General features: G+C 35.9%; 1 protein-coding gene across 4 annotated transcripts in view; it reads right to left on the bottom strand.

The window, feature by feature from the left end:
- LOC113048934 (calcium/calmodulin-dependent protein kinase type II subunit beta-like) overlaps window positions 1–25,521 on the bottom strand; it is a 45,008-nt gene extending 19,487 nt beyond the window's left edge. For 2 of the 4 annotated variants that reach the window (XM_026210909.1, XM_026210908.1), the window contains exons 1-10: window positions 25,176–25,201; window positions 23,920–23,985; window positions 14,950–15,022; window positions 10,659–10,761; window positions 10,446–10,529; window positions 9,759–9,853; window positions 7,980–8,102; window positions 7,795–7,878; window positions 7,671–7,713; window positions 453–490 (exon numbers count right to left, since the gene is read on the bottom strand). In XM_026210909.1, the coding sequence (XP_026066694.1) occupies window positions 453–490; window positions 7,671–7,713; window positions 7,795–7,878; window positions 7,980–8,102; window positions 9,759–9,853; window positions 10,446–10,529; window positions 10,659–10,761; window positions 14,950–14,976 (597 nt within the window). In that variant the 5' untranslated portion in view covers window positions 14,977–15,022; window positions 23,920–23,985; window positions 25,176–25,201. Of the gene's footprint in view, window positions 1–452; window positions 491–5,964; window positions 6,061–7,670; window positions 7,714–7,794; window positions 7,879–7,979; window positions 8,103–9,758; window positions 9,854–10,445; window positions 10,530–10,658; window positions 10,762–14,949; window positions 15,023–18,649; window positions 18,723–23,919; window positions 23,986–25,175; window positions 25,231–25,394 lie in introns of those variants that run through there. The other 2 variants (XM_026210911.1, XM_026210907.1) reach the window with 2 other exon arrangements.
- Between the last annotated feature and the right edge of the window lie 529 nt (window positions 25,522–26,050).

Below are 26,050 nucleotides of genomic sequence, written 5' to 3'. Positions count from 1 at the left end.
TGTGATGGATTTGAATACGGTGTTTAAGGTTTTATCGGTAGCTAAATAACCATATATTTCTATGCTCGCATGACTGTTAGAGTCCAAAAAATGTATTGAAATGCTCATAAAAAAGATCTCATTTTCACGCTCATGTGTAGGATCCAAAGAGATGGATTTAAATGTTGTATCACTAGTAGATTAATAAAGAATTTAGCAGAAGATATTCACAAGATCACGTTTTTTTTACTTTCGTGTCCTAAAACACACACACTCATAACCACAATATGAACTAACTACATTTATGTGTAAAAACAACACCATCATGCAATAAAGAAGAGACTCTAAACACACACAGCAAGCACTGACAGATTAGACAGGGCAGAGAGACAGAGTAGTGAAAAGAGAGAAGCTACTAAGTCTTAGGGTCACGTCTGGGTCACAGAGGTCAGAAGTTCAACAGATCTTCTTACCTTAACGTCCGCTTTTTTGTTCAACAAGCTCTTGGCTGCTACAATGGGAGGAAATAAGAGACAGACATTAAATCAGCAACACAGTAATACAAAATGTCACTTAACCCATCAGACAGGCAGTTTATCCGAGGCTATATTTCCTAAAATGAAACATAACACTGCAGATATTAATCATTCCTATAATATTGTAAACCATAAATAGGCCCAAACAGGATTGCGCACTCAATTTGGGGGAGACTTTTATGGAATGGATTTCAATGTAGTAAAATATGTTAAAGATGTTTGAGAGCTCTAGGCTCTTACCCGTAAATAATTTAATGATCAAGAAAGCTCAAAAGAGGCAGGAGATTCAATTCAAATTATGCAATAATATCCAGAATGTGCTGCAAGGACAGATTCTGTCTTGGCCTACTTATACACATGATACAGCCACATTACAACCAATGACACTTCAGAATAAACTTCATTAATGAGTCATTAACATAATACATCATATAATTCTTATTAGATCAGCAGTCAATGTAGATATGAATATATAATACTATTCAAAACATTGGGAGTTAGTAATAAAAAAAAAAAGCTGTTATTTTGAACTTTCTGTTTATTAAAGAATACTGAAAAGATATTCCACAAAAATATTAAGCAGTGAAAACAGTTACTTGAGCACCAAATTAGCATAGCGTTTGCAAGTTTCAGTCCGGCGCCATTCGCATTTTCCAGTCCAGTGCCACGTCGTTTAAGCAAATGCATTTGCACCCATTTTTGCGTCGATGGGTGTGCTGGTCTTAAAAAGAGGGTGGTCAGGCACATTGCTATTTTAAGGAACTGAAAATAAACTGCACCATAGACCGACTCAAACCTGGTCTAAAGTCTGGCGCAATGTTTTTTATTTGTTATTTAAAGAGCGTGTTAGTATAGGGTCCACAACATGCGTACACGCTATTTATTAAACACAGAGACGCACACCAGCACATAAACATGCCAAATATTAATAATTAAAGGATTGCAATGCATAAGAATTGTTTGTAGGCTATTTAAATATAAAAATGCCTACATGTCATAATGGACAGTCATCGCTTATATCAGAATAAGGCTATCTATTTGCTTGCACACGAGCAGCTCCATTTCATCTCAGAGATGCGTCTGTCATTACACTTGCCAAATTCTGTCGTGTAAATAGCAAATCCGTCATGGCACGAGTGCAACTGGCTCTTTGAAGATGAGACTCTGATTGATTTATTGTACGTTACACCCAAAAAACACCCATTACTCATTAAGAGAATATGGACAACTCATATAGCGAAAATAGCGAAAGTGGATTTGGACACGCCCTGAGTACACCTGCGCCGTGCGCTTTACACTTTGCATTTAGATTGTTAAAATAGGGCCCTAAGATTTATTATAAAGTATAACTCATGGCTTCTAAGATTGAACAGTTCCTCATTGTCTAATTAAAAAAAATGTATAAATAAACAAATAAAATAAAATACAACAAATTGTTTATGTCTTATAAGAAAACTGGTAAAAAAGAAAATCCACAAAGCTATACATATTTATCTGCTTCCTTATCACAAAAACAATGTTGCCACAGGTGTACAATTGTATTGTAGTTGACCGAGGAACTTTTCAATCCAAGAAATATTAGGATTGATAATTATACAACAAATAAACAGCATTTCTTTTTACAGCATCATGGTTAACAACACTTTTTAAAATCAATATAAAAAAGTCATTGTAGGTTCTTGTACCACTTTATATTCAGAATGCATATGCAAACAAATGCACACACACCCTCTCAAGCACCCTTGAAGCATTTCATTCAAATACTTCTTTTTTTTTTTTTTTTTGCAGCAACACCATCACATTCACATTAAACGCATTTGCTCAAAGACTTTTACAGCCGAGATGGTAGCACAAGAAATTAAGCCTAATAAATGTGCTGTACGTCTGGTCATAAACTGAAAAACAGGGTGATTCAAGGTTGGTATTTGATACAGATCCTCCTAGAACTGTATCTGGGCCACCAATCCATCCATCTGGTGGCCCAAAGAGATCAGGGAGAAGAAATGAGCATGCGTCCCTGTAGAAAGAGGAGTAGTGTAGAAAGAGTGAGTGGAGCTCCTTACCTTGCCATTAACACAGAGAGCAAGAGCAAGAGAGAATGGAGAGAAAAAGAGAGAGTAATGGAGAAGAGTTCAAAATACCAGAGTGCTGTCTCTATGAACGCTGAAGCTAAACCACTATCGATGGTGCTGTATATGGGGCTCAAGAACAAAATAAAAAAAAATAAAAGTATTGTCAACTTTTCAGTACAGTCATCATTTTTCTCAGAGTTGATCTACTTTGCAGAGAGTCAGCACAAACAAGGTTTAGCAAAAAATAGCAGGCAAATACGTTTGTGCCAGGCTGTTTTATATAAGCAGTTTCACTACTCTAAAACCTAGTCCTCAATTGTTCTCCAAAGTCTTTAAAAACACATTACATATGAAAATATTATTATTTACATTAAATAAGTTAATTGTCAATATATTTATATCTTGACAATTTGAATGCAGTAGTGTAGTTGTTGCACAAACAAAACTGAGCATTATAGTCTAATGATAATGCAGCTTTTCACTGCATGACAAAAAGTATAAACTCCTTACCTATTTTTACACTGCATGAACCTTGATTTCAAAACTATGGCTGTATGTAGGGAGTTGAATCCCCTTTGGCTGTTATAACAGCTTCCACTGTAACAGCAAGACTTACGGGTGTCCATATACTTGTTTATAACCTAAATCATATTTTAGAAATATGTTCTCTTGTATGCACTACATAAAAATCAAACATGAGGATTTGGAATGATCCAGGTGTCAGTCCCATATGTAGTGTAACTGCCTATAGTGCAGTAGTCTGGCTGCTGAGGCTGAGGGAAGTAGAAGGACAACAGAGAGACGCAGCACTACATTAATATTTGATTGCAGGCATGTGGAGGGAGCATCAAATATGAAGCACAGCCTTCACATTCAGCCACAGCACACGCTCAATGTACCAGCTCAACCCTTCTACCATGATGCACTCGGTTTAAAAAGAATAATGAAAAACATTTCAACTTGAATCATTTTTTGCCCTTTAAGAAAGGTAACCGTCAAAACGATGCCACTAGCATCTCCTTCAGAGCAGCTGTTAAGATAAATCAAGAAATACTGAATAATCATGTTTTAACTTTAAGCTTAAATGCCAGTGACTAAATAGTCAAAATGATGCTTTCACTGACAGAAAAACATAATTCCAAGCCATTTTAGAACAAATAAATCAATATTAAGATATTAAAGATAATTAAAAAGCTGGAAAATATCTACAATTTGGACCACACATTTCAGAATAAAAGCCTGTTCACACCAAGGATGATAACTATAAAGATGACTATATTTGTGTCCACAGCAATGGACAATGATTTTATTAATATTAAACATTTATAACTATGAAATAACACAAACTATAAGGATGGGGATAACAAAGTTGACAATGTTCAACATGTCAAAACTAATCTTGTACTTTGTCTTCTGCTTTTCTTTTCCTATCTGGTCAAAACTAAAACAATCTGAATAAAATACAAATAATTTGAGCAGCTTGCTCTGGCACTGATTTGTTTTGTGATAGATTAGCAAAGCTTGATTTTCTTTGTATCAGCGTTTGAGGAGGAGATGCAAGAAACAAAGAGTCATTGAAGTAAGAGGCAAGAAAAAGATTTCAAACTACAATGTTCTTGATCAAACTGAAACTACAATGTTTAATTACAGGCATGTAGGCCTTGGCCCAAGATTAACTTTGACAAATTGCATACTTAGTGTAGTGGTCTAGGCTAAATCCTGTAAAATAAACAAATGCGCTGCAACTGTACATTCACTAATATGGAACAAAAAGAGATATTGTTCATTCCCTTCATACTGTGGATCCGTTATCTTTAAGTACTGTTAATTGAAATTCTATATTTCCATTAAATAAATAAAAAAGCACAGTTGTCAAGAAGCTTTTACCATGCACAAGTGCACCAGATCCATTCGGCCCATCTCACCCCCAAGTTAGTGAACATGCATTAGTCAAAACCTCCCATGCAGCATTCAGCACAACAGCAGGCAGACTGTTCCACCCCCAGAAAGAGGGGTGAACTTCAACTTCACAGACCATATTAAAGACAGAGTAAAGGAAGGAAGAATACAGAGGATGAAAGTGAAGATGGCTTATGGGTGTCAGATAAAAATGGCAAAGAAAAGTGATGTGGAGGAGGAGGAGGATAAGAATAAACCAGAAAAAAGGGAAGAGGCAGTGATTTATGGCACATACTGTACGAAAGAAAGGACTCAAAAAAAGAGAGTGGGAAGGGACCATACATTCATCATGTACGGATCTTGGTGTAGATCCTCTGTAAAATAAATAAAAGATGAATGAAATGGTGATGCCAGTGATGACGACAGACAGCTGAGGGAACCAAAAAGCGGATATATATGATATCAGACATGAAGTGCAATAGAATTAGATGAAAAATGACACAAAAGTTTGGAGGACAAGAAAGGAAAGGAAGGATCAGCAGGTAGAGGTAGAGGGTGAGTCATCATGCATGCTTTAGCCCCATGCAGAGACAATCATGGACTAGTGAGGGACAGAGAGGATGATGGGAGAGGATGAAACACAAACATGTTCCTTTCATAGAAGAAATGAAAGGAACTGAAAGAAATAAGAAAAATGAAATTAGACCGACAAGAAAAAAGGAAACCAAACATAAATGAATAGAAAAGTAAACAGGAAAATGGGAAAAGAAATGGGGTAAGGAAATGGAAAGAGGAAAGGAAAAGCAAAGAAATGGTAAAGAAAAAAATAATAGGGAAGTAAAAGGGAAATTGCAAAGGAAATGGAAAAGATGGGAAATGGAAAAGGGAAAGGAAAAGAATGGAAAGAAAGGGGAAAAGCAAAGAAAAATTACAAGGGAAGTAAAAGGGAAATTGCAAAGGAAAGGGAAAAGGAAAAGGGAAAAGAAAGGAAAGGAAAGGAAAGGGGAAGAGGAGAGGAAAAAGACAGATGGGGAGAGAGGGAAATGGAAAGAAAGGGGAAAAGCTAAGAAAAAGGTAATGAATAGGGAAGTAAAATGTTAAAAGAAATAGAAAGGAAAGGAAAGGAGGGGAAATAAAAACTTAAAGAAATGTAAACAAAAGGAAAATTAATTAAATGAAAATGAAAAAGAAAAGAAAATAACAAAAAGGAAAGGAAGGGTAATAGGGAAATGAAAAGAAAGGAAGAGGAAAATGGCTAAGGAAATAAGAAATGGAAAAAGGACATAGAAAAGCACAAATGAAAAAGGAAATTACAGTATATGGGAAGTGAAAATGGGAAAAGAGAGAAAAAGTAAAAGAACAAACTAGAATTTCAAACAAAGTAAATGGAAAATAGAAATGGAAATGAAAGAAAGAATGTGAGGAATCTGCAGAGACAGAAAGGGGCAGAGGAATAGGGCCCTGTAGGGCGGCGCTACCTTGTTCCACCAGCCCTGCTGTGGTGCCTGCAGCCGCGGCTACTGCAGCCGCAGCCGCAGTGACCGAGGCGGGAGCCGTGGTCTGCCTGCTACCCACTAACACACACACACACACACACAATGAGAGGAAGGAACAAAAAGAGAGAGAGAAGAGTGAAAGAGAACCATTCATTAGTCTATGGGAGAAGAAACTGTCAGTTATAAGAACACGTCAAACCAATTTTCTTTTTTATTTCTTTAAGACAGGTGGCTTGTAACAAAACAATCCCCACTCAAACAAGAGCCATATTTTTATTACAACAAAGACAAGACTCTGACTCAGAAGGAATCATCCTTCCTCACATTCAACACCACACACATCATCAACGTTCTCTGCTGGACCATCATCTAGAGGTTACAAGCAGAGCCCTGACATCACAGATGAGATTAAAAGACAGAAAGTGCTACTATAACCATTTGAATTCCCATTAAGGATGCCATTCAATAAAGGAGAACTGACACAGAGAGACTGAAATTACATGTGCAGTGAGAATGCATGTTATTTTGTATTATGCATGACATCTGTGAGGTCAGAGCATGAAAACTGCAACTGTGAGATGGAGAGCAAAAGGTTGTACGTAAGTGGTAGGCTGAGAGTAAAAGTATATAGAGTGTGGTCCCAGAAAGTATATGGACACTTAAAACGCACTTAAAAATGTATGAACATTAGTGTTTTATTTATTTTTTTATTTTTATTTATTTAAAGATATTTCAGCCATTAAAAAATTAAATGTTAGGAATAATTTATCAGAATTTACTAACCCTCCTGTTGTCGTATGACTGAGAAACACTCTAAATGTAATTGGTAGACATAATGGGTCATGAAACACTCCATTCACATTTATTTGCCTTCTTTTTCATGATTTTTGCATTTAAAATGTAATAATTTCTTGCATATTTTTTTAACAATATTTAGCATATTATGTATGACACTTCATGTACTATATACATGACTGAAAAAATATTCTTATCCACTTCTGATACAAAACCTTTAGGAAAATTGTTATTTTTTAAAAGAAGAACACGGAACCAAATTACAAACAATAGGACAAAGATACAAATGAGACTACTTAACATTTTTCTGGTACAAAATACTACAGAAATTAATTAATCAAAATTTTTTTTTTTTACTTTACTTTTTCATTTTCATGCATATTTGTTTATCACACTACCGGATCAATAATTTTACATAGTATTGCACTTTTTGTGTGTATTTTGCTTTATTTAGCTTATTTTTTATTGGCTTATTATTATGCAGCATCACAAAAATGCTAAATTTTTTTGATTCCACAATAATAGAAACGTGAAAAACTGAAGGGACTGTCTAGCATTATTTGTTTTTGAGTGCCATTGGTTTGATATCTAATGCAATAACATTATACACTTCAAGTACAACTTAACTCTCCAAATACATGTCAGAGCCACAAAATCTGCGCATAATTATATAAACGCTGTATAGCATGGACAATCTTGCCCATGAGTTACTTTTATTGAACACAAAACAAGTATATCTTTGACACAAGACAGACAACAAAGCACATCAAGATGGAGTGGGGATGTAAAAGAAACCCTGGAGACCCTTAAGAACATACACAGAACAGACCGATCTGTAAACTCAGCTGTCAATCAAAATTCATTTCCATCTGGATCATACTCGAGTAACTTACCAGAGAAGTTCCGAGACACCAGCATAGTGGTGAGGATGGCCCCCTTTGAGGAGAGAGAGGAAATATAACCTCTGCGTGTATAAAATTAGAATTGAGTGAGTATGTGTGTGACCATGAAACTCACCTTGAGTTTCCTTCTGGCGTTGAACTTCTTCAGGCATTCCACAGTCTCTTGTCTGTGCATCATGGAGGCCACAGTAGAGCGTTGCTATTAAAACAAATAGGGGAAAGATTTTTACTGTCCATCTAGACCCGTGTTGTGCCGTTTTTGTGTTTATGTGTCTGCGTGTGCAGGTGGTGAATACGTACGCAGACCCATGGGTGTTTGAGAGCTTCCTGTGCTGTGATTCTCTTGGAAGGGTTTATGGTTAGCATTTGATTGATGAGATTTTTAGCTTCAGGAGTAACCGTGTCCCATTCTGGAGATGGAAACTATTAAATAAATAATAAAAAAAAAAGATTATGATTCTACAACTGTAAGTTTGCTCTGTCAACAAGCACTGCAATGCATCAAATAAAACACCTGCTGGAATTTGCAGTTTTTGTAACTTTTGATTCAAATTCATGCCTCTCTTAGAAAAATAAAATCATCTGTCAAAGTACCATTTTATTAATTTCCTGAACTGGTACTATGCAGATACAGTATACGAGTAAATTCTGGCTCAGCCAAAATAGCGCATATCAGGCAACAGTGAGTATTAATTCTCATTTTTTAACAATTTCAAACACATTTTTGTGAACCTTGTATTTGATGAAGGCAGCATGAGTGTGTTTATATATATATATATATATATATATATATATATATATATATATATATATATATATAAACACTCATGCTGCCTTCATCAAATAAATCAGTCATTCTAAGAAATAACCAACTTTTGGAAAGATGATTTCTTTAAATTCTACAGTTTCTAGAGCATTATTAGACAATGTCTTTAAAGGGGGGGTGAAATGCTATTTCATGCATACTTTTTACACTGTTAAAGAGTTGGATTCCCATGCTAAACATGGACAAAGTTAAAAAAATTAAGTTCTACGTTTGAAGGAGTATTATTGTTCCCAAAATACTCCTTCCGGTTTGTCATAAGTTTCGGAAAGTTTTTTTCGAGTATGGCTCTGTGTGATGTTAGATGGAGCGGAATTTCCTTATATGGGTCCTGAGGGCACTGATAGCACAACAGACTTCACTGATCAGAGCGAGAGCGTCGCGAAATGTCACAAAAGAAGTGTGCTTTTGGTTGCCAGGGCAAGACAACCCTGCACAGATTACCAAAGAAACAACAGCTAACAGCATTAAGGGACCAGTGGATGGAGTTTATTTTTACAGAGCATCAACGGAGTTGTGCAAGTGTTTTTGTTTGTTCCCTGCATTTCGAAGATGCTTGTTTTACAAACAAGGCCCAGTTTGACGCCGGATTTGCGTATCGTTTATTTCTTAAGGATGATGCAATCCCAATGAAAAAGGGTCACGATCGTGTGATGGAACCGCATGCGGTGAGTAAAACTGCTTCAAATATCTCTGCCTCCTTGTTAGTGCGTCCCCTCCCCTGCCGGAGACCGGGGTTCGAGCCCTGCTCAGAGCGAGTCGCTGTTGCTGCTGCTCTCGTTCAGTTTCAGCCTCGGGATCTGATTCTGGATCATAAATAAACGGCTGAATCTGACTGTTAGCCATGGTTTGTTTTGGATGATGGTTTTTCCCTCACGGTAATGTCAGTTTCCAAACGCTCTCAACGCAAAAGCCTACTGGTGCTCGTGATTCTTTAGCTCCGCCCACACGTCACGCCTCCAGGCGCTCGTGTTTTTCCGGGAAAAATCGGTACAGACTATCTTTCTCTTTTGAATATAATAAAACTAAAGACTTTTTGGAGTTATGAAGGATGCAGTACTACTCTATAGGTACTCAAGATTAACAGAATATTGAGTGAAAACGAGCATTTCACCCCCCCCTTAAGAGATAAAAATGCATTGTGTCATCTTGAGTTAAACTAATGAAATTCTCAATGCGATAGAACATTTATTTGAAATGCAGCATTTTAGCCAAAAAAAAAAAAAAAAAAAAAACTGAAATTATGATAAACTCACATCATAAGCTCCTGCTTTGATCTGTTGGTAAAGTTTATGCTGATCCTCATCCCAGAAAGGTGGATATCCAACCAGAAGAATGTACAGAATCACACCTTAATAAAGAAAAAAAAAAATGATCAGAATAATAATTCTGTTGTTATTAACATTTTTGAGGCTGTTGCATAGTACAATATAGCTACCCTATGCCATCATTTATTTACAATACATTTATTTCATACTAAGCATACCACATTTCAAATCCATTAACATTAAATGACATTTCACTTAAGACAATTGATAATTGAATGCAAATGCAAGGTTTTTAATGTGTACTTGAAGTATATTTGCAATAACTGCACTTTAGCTAAATCAAATATACTGAAGTATATCTTTAGATGGACTTCAGCACTAGTTCAGCATAATTAAAGCACATTAAGCACAAAACTAATTGTTCCAATTTAGCAGACTTTAAGTATACCTGTTTAGTATAGCAAATGTACAATTACAGTGGATTTTATTAGGCACATGCATATGTAAAATCCTCTAAAACTAGACCAGGATGACCAAGACAGGAGTCCAGCTTTAGGAGACACTTTTTTCAGCACAGTGAAGAAGGAAGCAAGATAGCTTAGTTTGGATGGACAGCACAGAAAACTATTTCTTGGGAATGAGCATTTGCTTGTCACTGTATTTGAGTTTATTTACCACAAGCCCAGATGTCCACGGGTTTGCCATATGCTTCCTTCCTCAGCACCTCGGGGGACAGGTAACCTGGTGTCCCTGCAAATCCTGTCAAATGCACAGTGAAATGTGACAATAAAAGCATCAGCACTAAGTATAATCATGTTCTAAAATGTTTGTGACAAGTCACATGGGTATATCTCTATATCAGCCTACAGGTTTGCAATGTTTACATACCAAACCATGCCTGCTGGTCTCCCTGCACCTCAATAGCCAGTCCAAAGTCGGCCAGTTTCACAGCGGCGTTCTTGCACTTACTGGCCAAGAGCAGATTCTCTGGCTGAGGGGACAATGAAGACATTTCTCCTGCCTTAACACACAACTTTACCACCTCAAACGCACACACACTCACAGTAACACACACACTGTGCACGCTGACACACACTTCACAACAAAAACAGATATCATATGGTCTTAACATAAAACCAGTGCACATTTAACGCAGTGTATAAGCAACCTCCCAAATCTGATTCTGTGATTTTAGTTGAAGAACTTTCTGACTGCAGACGGTTTCTAAATGAAGAAAAAAATGTTTGTTTCACTGGTTATAAGAGTGTGTGCATGTTTTCCTCCCATCTGACCCAGATTATCTAGCCTCATTATTCTCTGTCACTGATGGATGCTAATAATGTGATATCCCCTATAGTGCCTCCCGATGCTTCCGCTAGCACACGTTCTTATAAATCATAGTGCTAGCAACACTGATCTATAAGAGTAGGCTAACAAACCAAACACACACAGTCACACACACCTTAAGCACTGCACCAGATAGAGAAATCTCGAACAGCTTTTCCTGCATTGCAGGGTCTGCTGGATCTAATACTCACTTCCCTCACTTTCTTATTCATGTTGGAGAATGCAGCTAAAATTATTAAAAATGATATACACTGCTGTTCAAGAGCTGGGGGTGGTATTATAAAAAAAAAAAAAAAATCAACATAAAAATACTGCTAGGACGGATTAAATTTGATCAAAAGTGACAGTAGAGACATTATTTATTGTTATACAATTATAATGTTATAAAATATTTATATTTCAAATAAAACACTTCTAAAAAAGTTCTAAAAGAATTAGAATTTAAAAATATATATATATAATTGAATTAATAATTCAATGACCCATAAATAGGCTACTTGTTCCATTACTGAATGAATCAGCAGTGTTGAACAAATCGCTTGAATGAATGATTCAATTACTAATGCATTTTTTAATAGTCACCAGTCCCCACCTAGTGGTGAAGCAATGTAATCAACATTATGATCATTGTAAACAACGTTTAATAGACTGAGGAATCGACATTTAGAAATAAGACTGCATGGGTGTTTGTATCAAGATTGCAATCTTTTAACAATTAATCATGAACGGGTTGTCAACATCCTACCGCTGTATGGCCAGATGAGATGCAAACTACATTTTCTCAACTGGATAACCAGTCTCGCTAGTAAAGTTTTGATGGATGAAGACTGCAGTCATGGTAAGGACGATTGCAGTGGCTTACAGGAGTCTTTAAAGCATGCGTGAATCTGTTATAATAATGTGTATGTGAGTGCTCTTTCTTGATGCACTGATTGCACATTGTATTTATGCACAGCAAAAACATTTCTGCACATTCAAGTTATTTCAAACAGATTCACGATAAGGAATGTATCTGTCTACAGTATTAGATATATGCAGTCAGCAGGCGGTTGGTTTCGTGTTTTTTTTTTTTTTTTGGCAACTCCATGCGGTTCTGTTTGTTATCACAATTTGACTTCTCTAAAATGTGCTTATAGGGGTTCCTTTGGTGTCATTTTAAAGTTTCTAAGTACCCTTTTTTTGGAAAGACACCTTAATTTATCTTTAAAAAAAGCTTGCAGAAAAAACTGAATTTTGAGAATCACCCTTTAATCTTTTGGTTTACTTTGCTGGATATAGCAAATTATGAAAAAAAAAAATTATATGAATTTTATGAAGTGTGTGTTTTTATCGATTGACAGCACTAATATATATATTAGGTAAACGAGTAAACTTGCTCTCAAGTGCTCACAGAGCAGCTTTCATCTTTTCAATTTGGAAAATGTCTTACATACTGAATCAGTCGCGAATGAGGCATTTACATTTCATTTTTAGCCAGGGGGTATTTACTACTTTTCTACATTGTTACCCCGGTTTCATAATGCTCATTATCACAATCACCTCACCACCATCCCTTCATCCTCAGCAGCACTCATATACCATAGCTAATGCGTAGTGCTTCTGCCCAAAATATATATATATAAAAATAACAAAATAAAAAAGGAGGTTAACCGTGCTCTGCTGAGGGCTGGAACACCAGCAGCTAATCCCAGCCTTACAGCTCAGTAGTGGGAGGAATTTTGATGAACGGCTACCTCTGAGAACAAATCTAGCAAAGAGGATCTGCCAAAATCTCTCTCCAACACTCCTTCACAAGCGTATAACCTCTGCAGAGAAATCCATGACTTGACTTCCTAGCAAAAATCTCATCAGCATGTGCACAGCTATGAATCAGAGTACATACACATGCGCACACTGACAAACACAGCTGTATGCACCAATTAAGTTGGTTTAGTTTACTTGCTTAGCTCGTAAAATCCAAAAAAGCATGGGTGTTGATAGACGTGTCATGTGCTGTTGTGTGTGTGTGTGTGTGTGTGTGTAAGATCGCTGCTCTTTTCTGCAGTGGTATTGCGGTTATGCCCACTCAGATTCCCGCTGTGGAAGAGCGCGTGCCCCAGGCGTCCATTCAAAAGGGCACTCTAGTGTGGGCAGACACTAATAGTGTGAAACCAAAGTGCTGGTACTGTCAGACTTGAGTAAGGAGCTGACCGCTGCAATGCCTTTTTTAGCATTTACCTGGTTTCTTTTTCTGGATACTGCTTCATAGGGTTGGGTGATGTCTAAAAAATTGGCATCGGACGATATCTACAGTAAAACATCGCAATGGACAAGGACATCGGGGAGTGGGTGTGCCCGAAGCGTGAATCTATATTCAGAAAATGGTTGAGAACGATAACTACTGTATAAAGATAGAGATATTAGCGTCCACACTTTCAGCTGTCAGAACTTTACTACGACTGGTTTACATTTAAGCTTTTATCCAAAGTGACTTTAAGTGCATTCGGGCTATACATTTTTTTACCAGTATGTTTGTTCCCTGGGAACTGAACCCATGTCCTTTTGCGCTACTAATGCAATGGGAACTCATGGTTTAATTAATCCCCCGAGACAAAAAATAAATAAATAAATAAATAAATAAAATAAAATAAATTTTTGGTTGAAATACTGAGAGGTGACAAGTTCCAAAGAACTTCTACGACTGGATTAATTTATCATCTGAGCTTGAACAGCATACATAGTTCAATTTTCCAATTACACAAATGTAATTATTACCAAACCTTTCTGTTTTCAGCTAAATGACAACTTAAATTTTGGTTTCATATTTCTATGCTAATTAAATCATATTGAAGCACCTGATTTATTTATTGATATACATCTAGATGTAATTTTGCATGTGCTCTGTACAGACTCAACACATCAATAAAAGCACACAATACAAGGTTCACCATTTTCAAAAAGATCTGTGCATTTTGAAGAAAACCTGCAGACAAATGTGTATTTATAAAGTGACATTAAATATATACAAGTCACAATCAAACCATTTACACATGCATACGAGACAAACAAACAAGACAAACAAGCAAACCACATTGAGAACCATTTACAAGATTGCTATCAGCAGATAAACATGCAGCGTGCATTCCAAAGCGGCTTCTCTTCACCCACAAACTGCAAAGCTCTAACTATGTGTTCGTAAAGAAGGCATGGAAGATTTTGGCAGTTATGATAAGAATCCTAGGCTAATTTCTGGCCGGTTCAATCTGTCCACCAGGTACTGTAGCGTGACAGACTGACAGTAGTTGAATTACATCTAGGAACAACATTTCCCAGAAGCACACTGCATTTTAAAAAAAGGTCAAAGGTCAGAAGGGAGCACTCAAACCTGGACATGACTACAGGTCTGGGACTGACTCTCTCTGGTCAGTAAAAGCAATCTTGATAAGAGCTACATTCATAGTTAATTCAATTTGGTCTACTTTTATTTCTATTATTATTACAGACATTTTAGTGGGAGCACTTTTGAAGTTCAAAAGAGACATTTATCTTGATTGATGCACTACAATCAATGTCGCTCTTCAAGCTGGTTTAATAAGCTTACCTGAACACGCATGAAAGAGAATTTATCACCAGCAGCGGGCAAACACAGCAACACACAAGCACGTACGCCATGCACTATCACTGTGTGAAATCAGACTGACCTCCCATGCATTTCTCAATCTTTTTTTCTCAGCAATTACGTCAGTCAAATTGACACAGCGGTAGGCACGGATTTCTACATACCAAATTTTATGAGCACATACACAAGTTCACATACTCGAAGGACAGCGATGACATCACAACTGTCACTTACCTTCAGGTCTCGGTGCACCACGCCCATTTGATGGCAGTGAAGCACCGCCTCCAGGATCTGCTGGATGCAGTGACTGCATGCAAATAGCAGGGGGCGCATGTTAGTCTGAGCAGCGCTACAGTCCCATGCACAGGCCAGGGGTGAGGGATATTTGGGGCAGGTAAAAAAAAATATAAAAAGGAAGGGGCAGGGCATCTCTCTCTAGACTCAAGCCTTGCCTCCACGTAGCTTAGTATTAGTATACAATAATAACTCCAATAAAAACCACTTAGGGGCCGTTCACATATCGTGCCTAAAAACGCATGGAAAACGCTAGGTGCGCCGCTTTTTCCTTCTTTCCAAAGCGCTAGGGCAGAAGGAAAACGCTAGGTGCACTGCTTTTTCCTTCTTTCCAAAGCGCTCGGGCAGACGCGTTTCTGAGGCATCTGCCTTTGCTAAGCAACCATGACGTGCTCTCTCTACGAAGACGCGGAAATTTCAGCGAAGGATAAATGGATTTGCAGCACTAAAAATCGCTCGCAGTAGCTCTGCTACTAAATTTATTTCAAAATGGCAATCCATATACATCTATGAACAGCTGTTCCTTCATCTTGGCTGAGTTTTCAACGTTGTTACGGGAAAGGATGAAGCTGATTGGTTAGTTCTTGTCACATGACCCGTGGTGCGCTTGCAGCATTCTGAAAAGTTGAGATGTTTTTAACTCGATGCGGTGCGGACACGCCTGGAAAAAACGTCGCTTCCATTATGACCGCGCATGCCGCGCGCCTACATTGGAAATAACGAACTTGCGCGTGCAAAAGACGCGATATGTGAACGGCCCCTTAAACATCAGAAATAACGCAGGTGAATTTTAGCACTAATCGTTAGAAAGCAAAACTTTGTTAATTCTATTCAATTGCAATACATCTAAAATTGGTTAAAATAGTAACATTATTTATTGAGGCAATTCTTTGCGTCTTTTGAGAGTTTTATTTTATTTTCCAATGTCAACATATGTAGGACGTGTCCCATTAAATTACTGCTAAGTATAACAGTTCACAATATATAGATATACAATATATTAGATTTTACTTTAAAATAATAATAACCATAAGCCTTATATTTTTTCTTAAAGGCAAAAACCTTCTCATGAACTGCTCATGTAATGGACTGGAGATCAACTTGTTCTAAAAAGCCAAGAATGCAACAAAACTGCATTTAGCCTACATACACCATCATTCAAAGAACATTTTTTTTTTTTTTTTTAGCTTCCTATACCCTCTGGATTCTGCTAATTGCTGCTTGCAGCTTTCCTCCTCTCCTTTTGGAAATTAAACATTAAAGTAATTCATACAGAGCGAGTGTGTGTGTGAAGGTCATGTGATATGGTGTAACTGTAGATGACATTTACTATATTGAAATCTGTAAAGCTACAATCTGACGTGCACTACCGTTCAAAAGGTCAGCGAGATTAACTTTTAGAAAGAATTTAATTCAGCAAGGACACAAAATGTATCAAAAGTGACATGTTACAAAATAGTTTTATTTCAAATGCTGCTCTTTTGAACTTTCTATTCATTAAAGAATTCTAAAAACATGCATCATGGTTTCGAAAGAAATATTAAGCAGCACAAATGTTATCAATTTTTTGTGATGATTTTTGAAGAATGATTTCTGAAGGATCATGTGACACTGATGACTATAAAAATGGCTGCTGAATATACAGCTTTGCATCACATGAAAAATTTTCATTTGAAACTATGAGTGTTTTTACTGCAGCCTTCAGGAGTAAAAGAGAATTAGTCCAAAACAATTTAAAAATCTGACCCAAATTTTTTTGAACTAGTGTATTACCAACCATCAACAAATAAAAAGGCAATAATTTCATTAGAACTAAGTTTCATTCTGAACAGATCAAATGCTTTTTAACTAAACAATATTAATAATCTTGTGAGACGCAAATTTACATAAGGTAAATTATTATTATTTTGAAATAATTGCTATATTAGGATCTTGTGCCTTTTGAAGACAAAAGTTTTAAGAATAATATGTAATAATACAGGATCAATATTAAACATTTTTTTTTTTTTAAAGATTTGATTTTGACACTGTCAGCACTGAAGTAAATGTAATCATTTTAATAAGCCTTAACTTGTTATTTCCCAGAGTCATCCAAAACTTAATTGCACATCAAATTTACAAAGACTGCATTTAATTTAAATTAAATTAATTAAATTATACTATCACACATACTGGAGGATGATTCTGTCATTCTCACATTATTTGATTTAAATAAATCTACATAAAAGCTATTTAAATAAATCTAGCCTTAATGACCATATTTAAGTTCTAACCCAGCACTGTGAGCATGAATATTACTGATAGGTACAGTGCTGCATAAATAACGTTATAGCTGTGATTTTTATTATCCATCTGCAGCGTGCACTGCGTGAGTTTACTGGCATGTGTGTAAAGTTCTGGCATGGCAGTAAAGTTCAGGGCTGTAAATTAAAGAGCTGCATTTGCTTTCTAAATGTCTCCCCTTAAAAGACCACGGAGCATGACATATGGTCACGGCAAATGTAAGATAGACTGTCTCCGAATAAAGCCTTTTCTCCAAGTGCATCTGTCTGTTTACGCTGCCTTTAAATGTATGAATGCATAGAGGGGTATTTAGATATTAAAAGCACGTAAGGTTTTGAGCATTCATCATAGTGTGTGCGTGTGTGTTTCTTCACACCTCCCCCAGCGTCAGCTGCTGATCATGGCTGGACTGCAAGAAAAGATGCGTGTATGACTGTGTGATTTTGTGTGCATGTGTGGGGTGAGACAGGAAGTGTCACTGTATTTCTGCACAAAATCTTCACTTGAAAGAACTGCTGTGGACATTAAAATACGTGCTGAAACTCACTGTGCTGCCTCTAATATTAGCTTTATTCCCTCTACTAACGTCACTAAATATTACAGTATTTGAGTCTCTTCTCCAACCCTTCATGAGATAGAGAGCAATTTAAGCACTTACTTTTGCAAGAATCTTCAGTGAGAAGTGAAACTGCTACACTTTATTTTAAGGTTACACTGTAACAAGTAATATTATTTAACTATATGTACTTACTATATGGTTAAGTTTTGGAATTAGGGTTACTTGCATGTAATTATGCATAATTTATTGTTATTACAACAGTTAATACGTGTAACGTGTAGAGAATCAAAGTAATTTAGGAATGTTTATACAAAGAACCACTGTAATCTAACTTTAAATATTAATTATGATTTAAGGGATAGTTATCATTATTTAATCACCCTCATGTCATTCCAAACCTGTTTGTTTGGTTTACCCTCTTCTGTGGACATGCAAGAACATGCAAACAGTTTTGTAACAAACTGAGGATGAGTAAATGATGACAATTTTCATTTGTGGGTGATCTGTCCCTTTAAACATGATAGTAATAGAAAGTAAGAACGAATAACTAAAAACCTCACAAGCAAAAATACTCATAACACCTTGAGAGTTCTGATCATCTGCATCACACTGACGTCAAGTTAAAGATCAAGCACAGGAAGTAAGGATTTGGGAATTTAGGGAAGGATTAGGGAAGCCCATGATGCCACACACAGATGGACAGACAGACAGGCTACAGCTACACACACACACACACACACAGACAGACAGGAGAAAGCAGGGGCAAACAGACAGGCAGTGTGTGGGCTACATACTGACCTTCAGGTCCCTGTGCACTATGTCATGTTGGTGAATATGATGGACACTGTCTAGAATCTGATGGATACAGTGACTGTGAAGACAAAACGGAAGAAAAGAAAAAGAAGAGAGGGAGGAAGGGAGCGAGAGGTGAAGGGGGAGACGTGAGGATGGATACAGTGAAATCAAACGATTGATGGAGTGATGGAAGTGCATGGAACGAAAGGAGCGGAGATGATAGTGAAAACAAGGTGACGATGGGAGGAAGGAGGGAGGGATTCAAATGAGAGAGAAAGTGAAGAGACAGAACCATTTAAGACATAAAACACATCACTGTCAACAACAAGAACAACATCAGAGAGAGAGAGAGAGAGAGAAAGAAAGAGAGAGAGTAGGTGAGGAGAGACAGGTGTAGTGTGTGTGTGTGTTTAATCTGAGGATGTGAGAATAAAAGCTGGTGTGGTGTGGGGAGATTTACTACAGTATAGACATACTGTATAATGTGTCTTTGAAGGGGCAATCTGTCTCACACACACACACACACACACACACACACACACATTCATGACAACGCTGTGTTTTATCTATATATGTGACCCTGGACCAAACTCTGCTACTTCACTTTCGGTAACAGTTGATAAATGTAACTTTTCCCAAAACCTGTCGTGAGCAGTGCTACAACATCACCTTCATTCAAAATGTGAAACAAACATTCTGCGAATAGCATCCCATTTCTCCATGTCCCGCAGTCGTTTTCCATTTCCCTAACCTAAACTACGATCTTAAATTCGGCGCTTAGCCCCTACGTCACGACTCTCAACCCGCCCTCTGTTCGTTGATTGGCTGGCTGTTTTGGAGCCGGAGGAAAACTGGGAGATGGTTTGCTATCTCAGACGGAGTACAGAAGTGAACTGAAATTGAGCGTAGGCTACACAAAACCAGTCTTAAGAGTCCATTTTTTTAAATTGAGATTTATAGATCATCTGAAAGCTGACTAAATAATCTGTCCATTGATGTATGGTTTGTTAGAACAGTACAATATTTGGTCGATACACAACTATTTGACAATCTGGAATCTGAGGGTGCAAAAAAATCTAAATATTGAGAAAATTGCCTTTGAAGTTGTCCAAATGAAGCTCTTAGAGATGCACTTTATTAATAAAAGAAATTAAGAGGTAATATATTTACGGTAGAAAATTTACAAAATATCTTCATGGAACATGATGTTTACTTAATATCCAAATGATTTTTGGCATAAAAGAAAAATCTATAATTTTGATCCATACCCCAATGTATTTTTGGCTGTTGCTACAAATATACTCATGCAAGACCTACAAATATACTCATGCAAGACTGGTTTTGTGGTCCAGGGTCACATATTATACATATGTATATATATATATATATATATATATATATATATATATATATATATATATATATATATATATATATATATATATATATATATTAATGTTTCAAAGGTTTGGGGCTGAATATGTTTTTGAAGTTTTAATGCTCACCAAGGCTGCATTTAAAAATACAATAAAAATACTAATATTACTAGAATTTAAAATAACTATTTTCTGTTTTAATAGATTTCAAAATGTAATTTATTCCTGTGATGGCAAAGCTGAATTTTCAGCATCATTAGTCATTACTCAAGACTTCAGTGTAACACGATCCTTCAGAAATCAGAAATATGCTGCTGATATTGCCCAAGAAACATTTTTATCTGCTCATTATTTTTGGAAACTTTGAAGACTTTACATTTTTCAAGGATTCTTTGATGAATAAAAAAAAATATCAAAAGAATGGCATTTATTTGAAATAGAAATCTTTTGTAACATCATAAATGCCTTTACTTTCACTTCATGTCAGAAAGTGAAATAAAAATACCTAACTTTCTCATTTGTTCAATAATTGATTTGTATTTTTGTCTGCCTGTTCTATTACCTTTAACATTTCAAACTACTAGACTTTAACATTTTGAGGCAAAACTTATCCAAAACTATGTCCTAACCTGGCACAATATGCCAAGTTTTACTGATTGTTTTTTTTTTCCACACTGAATACAAAACTGCTCAATGATCTGATATTAATTTATGATTATGACAGAACTTTAGACCAGTGAGATTTTAGATTTCACAGAGGGCGGGGCCAAACAGCACAGAGCTACAGAAATATATATCAACAGAAAGAAAGTACAGACGTCACCTCTCAAAACATTATGCAATCAATTATTTTCCTAAACCTTAAGGCCGTACACCTTCATGTGGTAAAATGATTAAGTATAAAAAAATAATAATAATAATACGAGATTGACAAAAAAAAAAAAAAAAGAGAGCTGATTAGTAAAGTCACTCAAGCTCGGGCCCGTTTCCATTCACAGTAGCATCATACCCTTCTTCTTTCACACGTCCAACAACAAGAGCCACAACACAGCGGAGTAGTGCCAGTTACACTATCACACTCAGAATGAGACCGCTACAATATCTGAATAAAAGAGAGAAGGATGACAGAAAGAGAGAGAGACAGGTGGAGGATGGGAGGAGGGGGAAAGATGAAGCCCTAATTACGTGTGTTAATTGGAGTCCTAGTTTCTCCCGCTCTCTGAGGAGGCAGGGGGCAGCGCACGGCTGCAGGCTTCACAAGAAGAGGGACATTTAGAGTGAGAGAGAGAGAGAGAGAGAGAGAGAGAGAGGAGGGACAAACAGCAGGTGGCTAGAAGCAGGTCAGCAGGAGACCAGCACAAGGGAAGAAGCAGAGATGTTTCCTTGCATCTATTTCTACTAAAGAAACAATCAAACATTTGATTTCTCAGTCAGATTTAAACTTTCTTGAGATATCTAGAAAGCAGTGTGGTTATGGAAGCCACCAATGAATAAAAAATAAAACAAGGTAATTGCGACTTTTTATCTCATAATTCGGATTTTCATATCTTGCCATTTTTACTTTATAAATCGCAATTCTGAGAAAAAAAGTCAGAATTGTGAGATAAAAAGTCACAGTTACCTTGTTTTATTTTTTATTCGGTGGTGGAAATGGGCTTCCATAGTGTGGTAACTGATAATTCACTAACTAATATTTCTAATATTCATTTCTAACTGATAATTTTTGTTAAAATACATTTTTATTTTCTTGTAACAAATTACTTAGAAAAATAACTATAAAATATAAAATAAACTATTATTATTATTATTATTAGTAGTAGTAGTATGTTATTATTGTTATTATTTAGTATTTTTAATTACCTATTATTATTATTGTTGTTGTGTCTGAAATGCAAGTTGTATAAAATCAATTTCAGTAACACTTTACTTAAAGCCCATAATGTGCATTGTAATACATTATCTTGTCACAATTCAAACCAAATTTAAAATGCATTGTTACAATTAATTGATAAGCGTTACAATGTATTAACTGTGGTTACAATTATTCATGAGATTGTACAATGCATTATAAGGTGCATAATTAATGCATTTCGATTACTTTTATAATGCACAAAGGCTTTACATTAAGTGTTATTGAAATTTCATTTTGTGCTGTGATAACCTCACATACACATGCATATACACACACCTATTATAAGAGCCCCTGTGCAATATGCTACATGTAATTGCAGTAATTACAGTATAAAAGCATTGTGCAAGAGCATGACAAGGGCGTAAACTGCCCTTTAGTGAATGCTCAGCTAAAGTGAAACATTGTAACTATCAGCTGGGTCGTGAGAACAAGAGCACACTGCTCAACTTTAATAGTGGTGATGAACCAAGACAGTGAAGCTCAGTATCTGTGGTTAACACACTTGAAATTGAACCTGCAAACTTGATAACAATCAAGACCATCATGAAATCCAATCAGACACTAGTAATAGATGCGTGCACAAATAATCGACTAGTCAAGTACTTGTTTGCACCAAATAGTTGACCAAATCAGTACTTAAATTACAAAAAGCTTTCTTCTCCGTTTTACCTAAACTGTCATTTAGGTAGTTATGTTATACATATACTTAGTTTTTTTGTTTTTGTTTACACTACCGTTCAAAATTTTGGGTTCAGTTAATTAAAAAAATTTATACTTTTATTAGCAAAGATGCATTCAATTGATCAACAATTACAAAGATTTCACACTGATGCAAAAATTACTTTAAATTCCTACTTATTTTTCAAAGAATCCTGTAAAAATGGCTTTCACAAACACTAAGTCAGCAAATCAGCATATTAGAATGATTTCTGAAGAATCATGTGACACTGAAGACTGGAGGAATGATGCTGGAAACACAACATTGGCATCATAGAAATAAATTGCACTTATAGATTGTAAAAATATTTCAAAACATTTCTTTTTTTTTTTTTTTTTATAAAATAAATGCAGCCTTGGAGAGATTATTATAAACACACACATAAAACAATTTTTTTTTTTTATTATTATTGATCTACATACTGACATTTATATGCTATATAGATATACTATATACTGAGATATACTATGTATACTTCTTATTTAGTCAAATGACACACATACACTTACCTAAAAGAAAAAATAGGTTAAATGTCAAGAGCAAAATCATGTTTTTGGATCGTCTCATCTCTAACTTTCAGTTAGCAGACCAGACCTTTAACTACTAAACCACACCTCCCCACACGAACGATACCAAGGAACAAGCACTGGGTCAAAAAACTCCGCAAGAGAGCAGGTCAAAGCGAACATGGTACACACACCCACAGGAAGTCAGCGCGAGTCATTATGTGGAACTGCATATTTGGGCTGGACCGCAGGGGTGTTAATGCTTAGGACTAACACCTTTGACTGCATACTGTAAACCCTGGTAACAAGCACACACTCATACAGCATAGAACGAGACCTGTACAGGATGGTCTACTGTGTATATGAGAGGGAAAGAGACGATGCATGATAGATCAGTGGAAAAAAAACAAACAAGAGAAGACATATACATAGACAGAGAGACTAAACACATAACAGCATCACTCTAGAACTGTATACTGTTGAACAAAGCACCTAAACTACACACAACAGCATACAGTTCATTTCCTCAAATGATCTTAGTGTCCAGTTCTGTCGTGCCAACTTTCCAGGCCATGTTTCACCCTAGTGTGTGTGATGGACGCAGAGTGAGATTTGCGTGTTGCACTGTGGGAAATCATCGAATGCAAAACAAACTCACAGTGAATGTGTATGTGATGGTGACGGGTGCGACAAGCTAGGGCCAATGAGAGAGGAGAAGAAAGGGCAGAAGAGAGGCACGGAGAAACGTTAACCATTCTTACCTGGCATCTGCTTCGCTGTAGTACTCTCTGGCTACAATGTCTTCAAACAGTTCACCTCCAGTCACCCTAAAACACAGGAAGTTCAGCCCGGCTATTTGCTAACTCAAACAGAATTCCTGTTCTAGTGCACGTCCCTTCCAAGAGCTCTGTTTCCATGGAGATGAGAATAAATTCAACGGAAAGCTAGAACTGTGAAAACCGAGGGGAAGGATTTTAAGATGGCATGCTTTTGGGGAGGCATTGAATGTTTTTGGTTATTGTCAATCTGATAGCAATGTGTTTATCAATATGTATTAGTTTTATGAATTACAACTCATGAAGCCCATGTATTCTTAAAGGGACGGTGTGGGAAAATACTTAAAAAACACATTACATGGCTCTTGAAGACTTTGAATACAGCGCAGCAGTGTTGTTATTCTTATTTAAGACTACTTATTTAACTTTAAAAAGGTCTAAACTGAAATAAAAATTAGAAAAAAATACTAAAACTAAAATGAAATTGAAAACTGAAAGAAATCTAAATTAAAGCTGGTTTAAAATTTTCGTAAACACTCTAAAAGCATATAATATTAACTTTTATTCAGAAAACTACAGCCTGTACAACAATTAGATGTTTTAAATTAATCTTGGTCAATTCCTACTTACAGTATAAGTTTGAAAAATCATAATTATGATGAGATGTTCAAGCAATTTTGGTCAGAATAAAATAAATGTGTTAGTCAATTTTGTTATATACACTGCTTTCTGTCAATGATTCAGTACAAGCTTTAATGTATCTAGTACAATAAAAAAATGAAGAACAAAGGAGTTTTAGAAGTGCAATTGACACTTTACCATGCTTCTGCTGCCAAATTCAAGTCTGTCTCCGCAAATTTCTGGCAAATTTGATCACTGGTTTTCAACACCAGCACGCAAAACCTATATTAAAAAATTTACATTAGCAATTACAACATACTATGATCAATAACAATTTGTGCACTCATAAATACAAGCATTCAAACATGACTTGAATGCAACATGACTCCTTTTGCATTGGTACAGTGATGTGAGAGTGAGCAGATGATGACAGTCTTATTTATTTTTGCGTGAACTATTCGTTTAACAGTGCAGAAAAACAGCATGCTGATAAAAGGCTTCAGAGCCACATACTGTAGCATATGAAGGATGAATCATTTTAGGCTACACTGTTCCTCACGTCAAAGCTAATTTGACAGAAAATGGAGGAACATTCTGACAGGAAGTACACTGACACTTACAAATCAAACAGCAGGTAGTGGAAGCCCTCCTCTGATATACTGTCATGCAGACGAACTAAAACAAGAACAGAGAATTGAGATTAGACAAAAATCACACAACATTCTCCTGAGCTGAAAGGATGAGAATAATCGACTGGCGATGATCCATTCAGAGTTTAAATACACTTTAATAATATAGATATTATTTCTGATTATAATTGGTGGAGGTAAATAGCTCACCGATATTGGGGTGTTTCAGCAAACGACAGATTCGAGCTTCTCGTTCCAGCTTCTGATGGTCTGAAACACAGAAAGTGTTAAAAGTACAAATTATAAGGCACTGAATGATTTGATTTAAGCTACCAAAAAATAAAAATAAAAAATGCCCAAAAGTAAGGACAGATTAATATTAAAATCCTGGCCAATATTGCTAAGCATTCTTTTACACTTGGTTACACATACTAATACAGTAAATTGCTAAAAAAGAAATAAGTATTTGCAAATAATACTTATTTTATATTTTGGTAATGGGAATTTAATTATCACAAATTTACAATTTCAAGTATTAAATGATAATAATTTTGAGATCTGCTAAATCTGATCTAAATATAAAAATATGCAAAAATAAACATGCATAAAATAAAATAAAATATAATCTTAGCTTTTAAATGAAATGGTAATATCAGCTTTTAATTAACAAACCAGAAAAGATAGAAAGTGTTAAGTACAAATTACAAATCATTTTGTCATTTGTTACAATAAAAATCATTATAAATAAAAAACATTGAGATCAGCAAATGTTATCGAAATATAAAAATAAGCAAAAATAAACACGGTAAAAAAAAAAGAGTAAAGTAATCACAAGTAAAATTTGGGGTAGACTATGAATAAACCAT

Source organism: Carassius auratus, chromosome 30, assembly GCF_003368295.1.
Source record: "Carassius auratus strain Wakin chromosome 30, ASM336829v1, whole genome shotgun sequence".
Taxonomy (NCBI): domain Eukaryota; kingdom Metazoa; phylum Chordata; class Actinopteri; order Cypriniformes; family Cyprinidae; genus Carassius; species Carassius auratus.
Note: the sequence above shows the minus strand (reverse complement) of the source record. Positions and strands in the feature narration are given on the sequence as shown.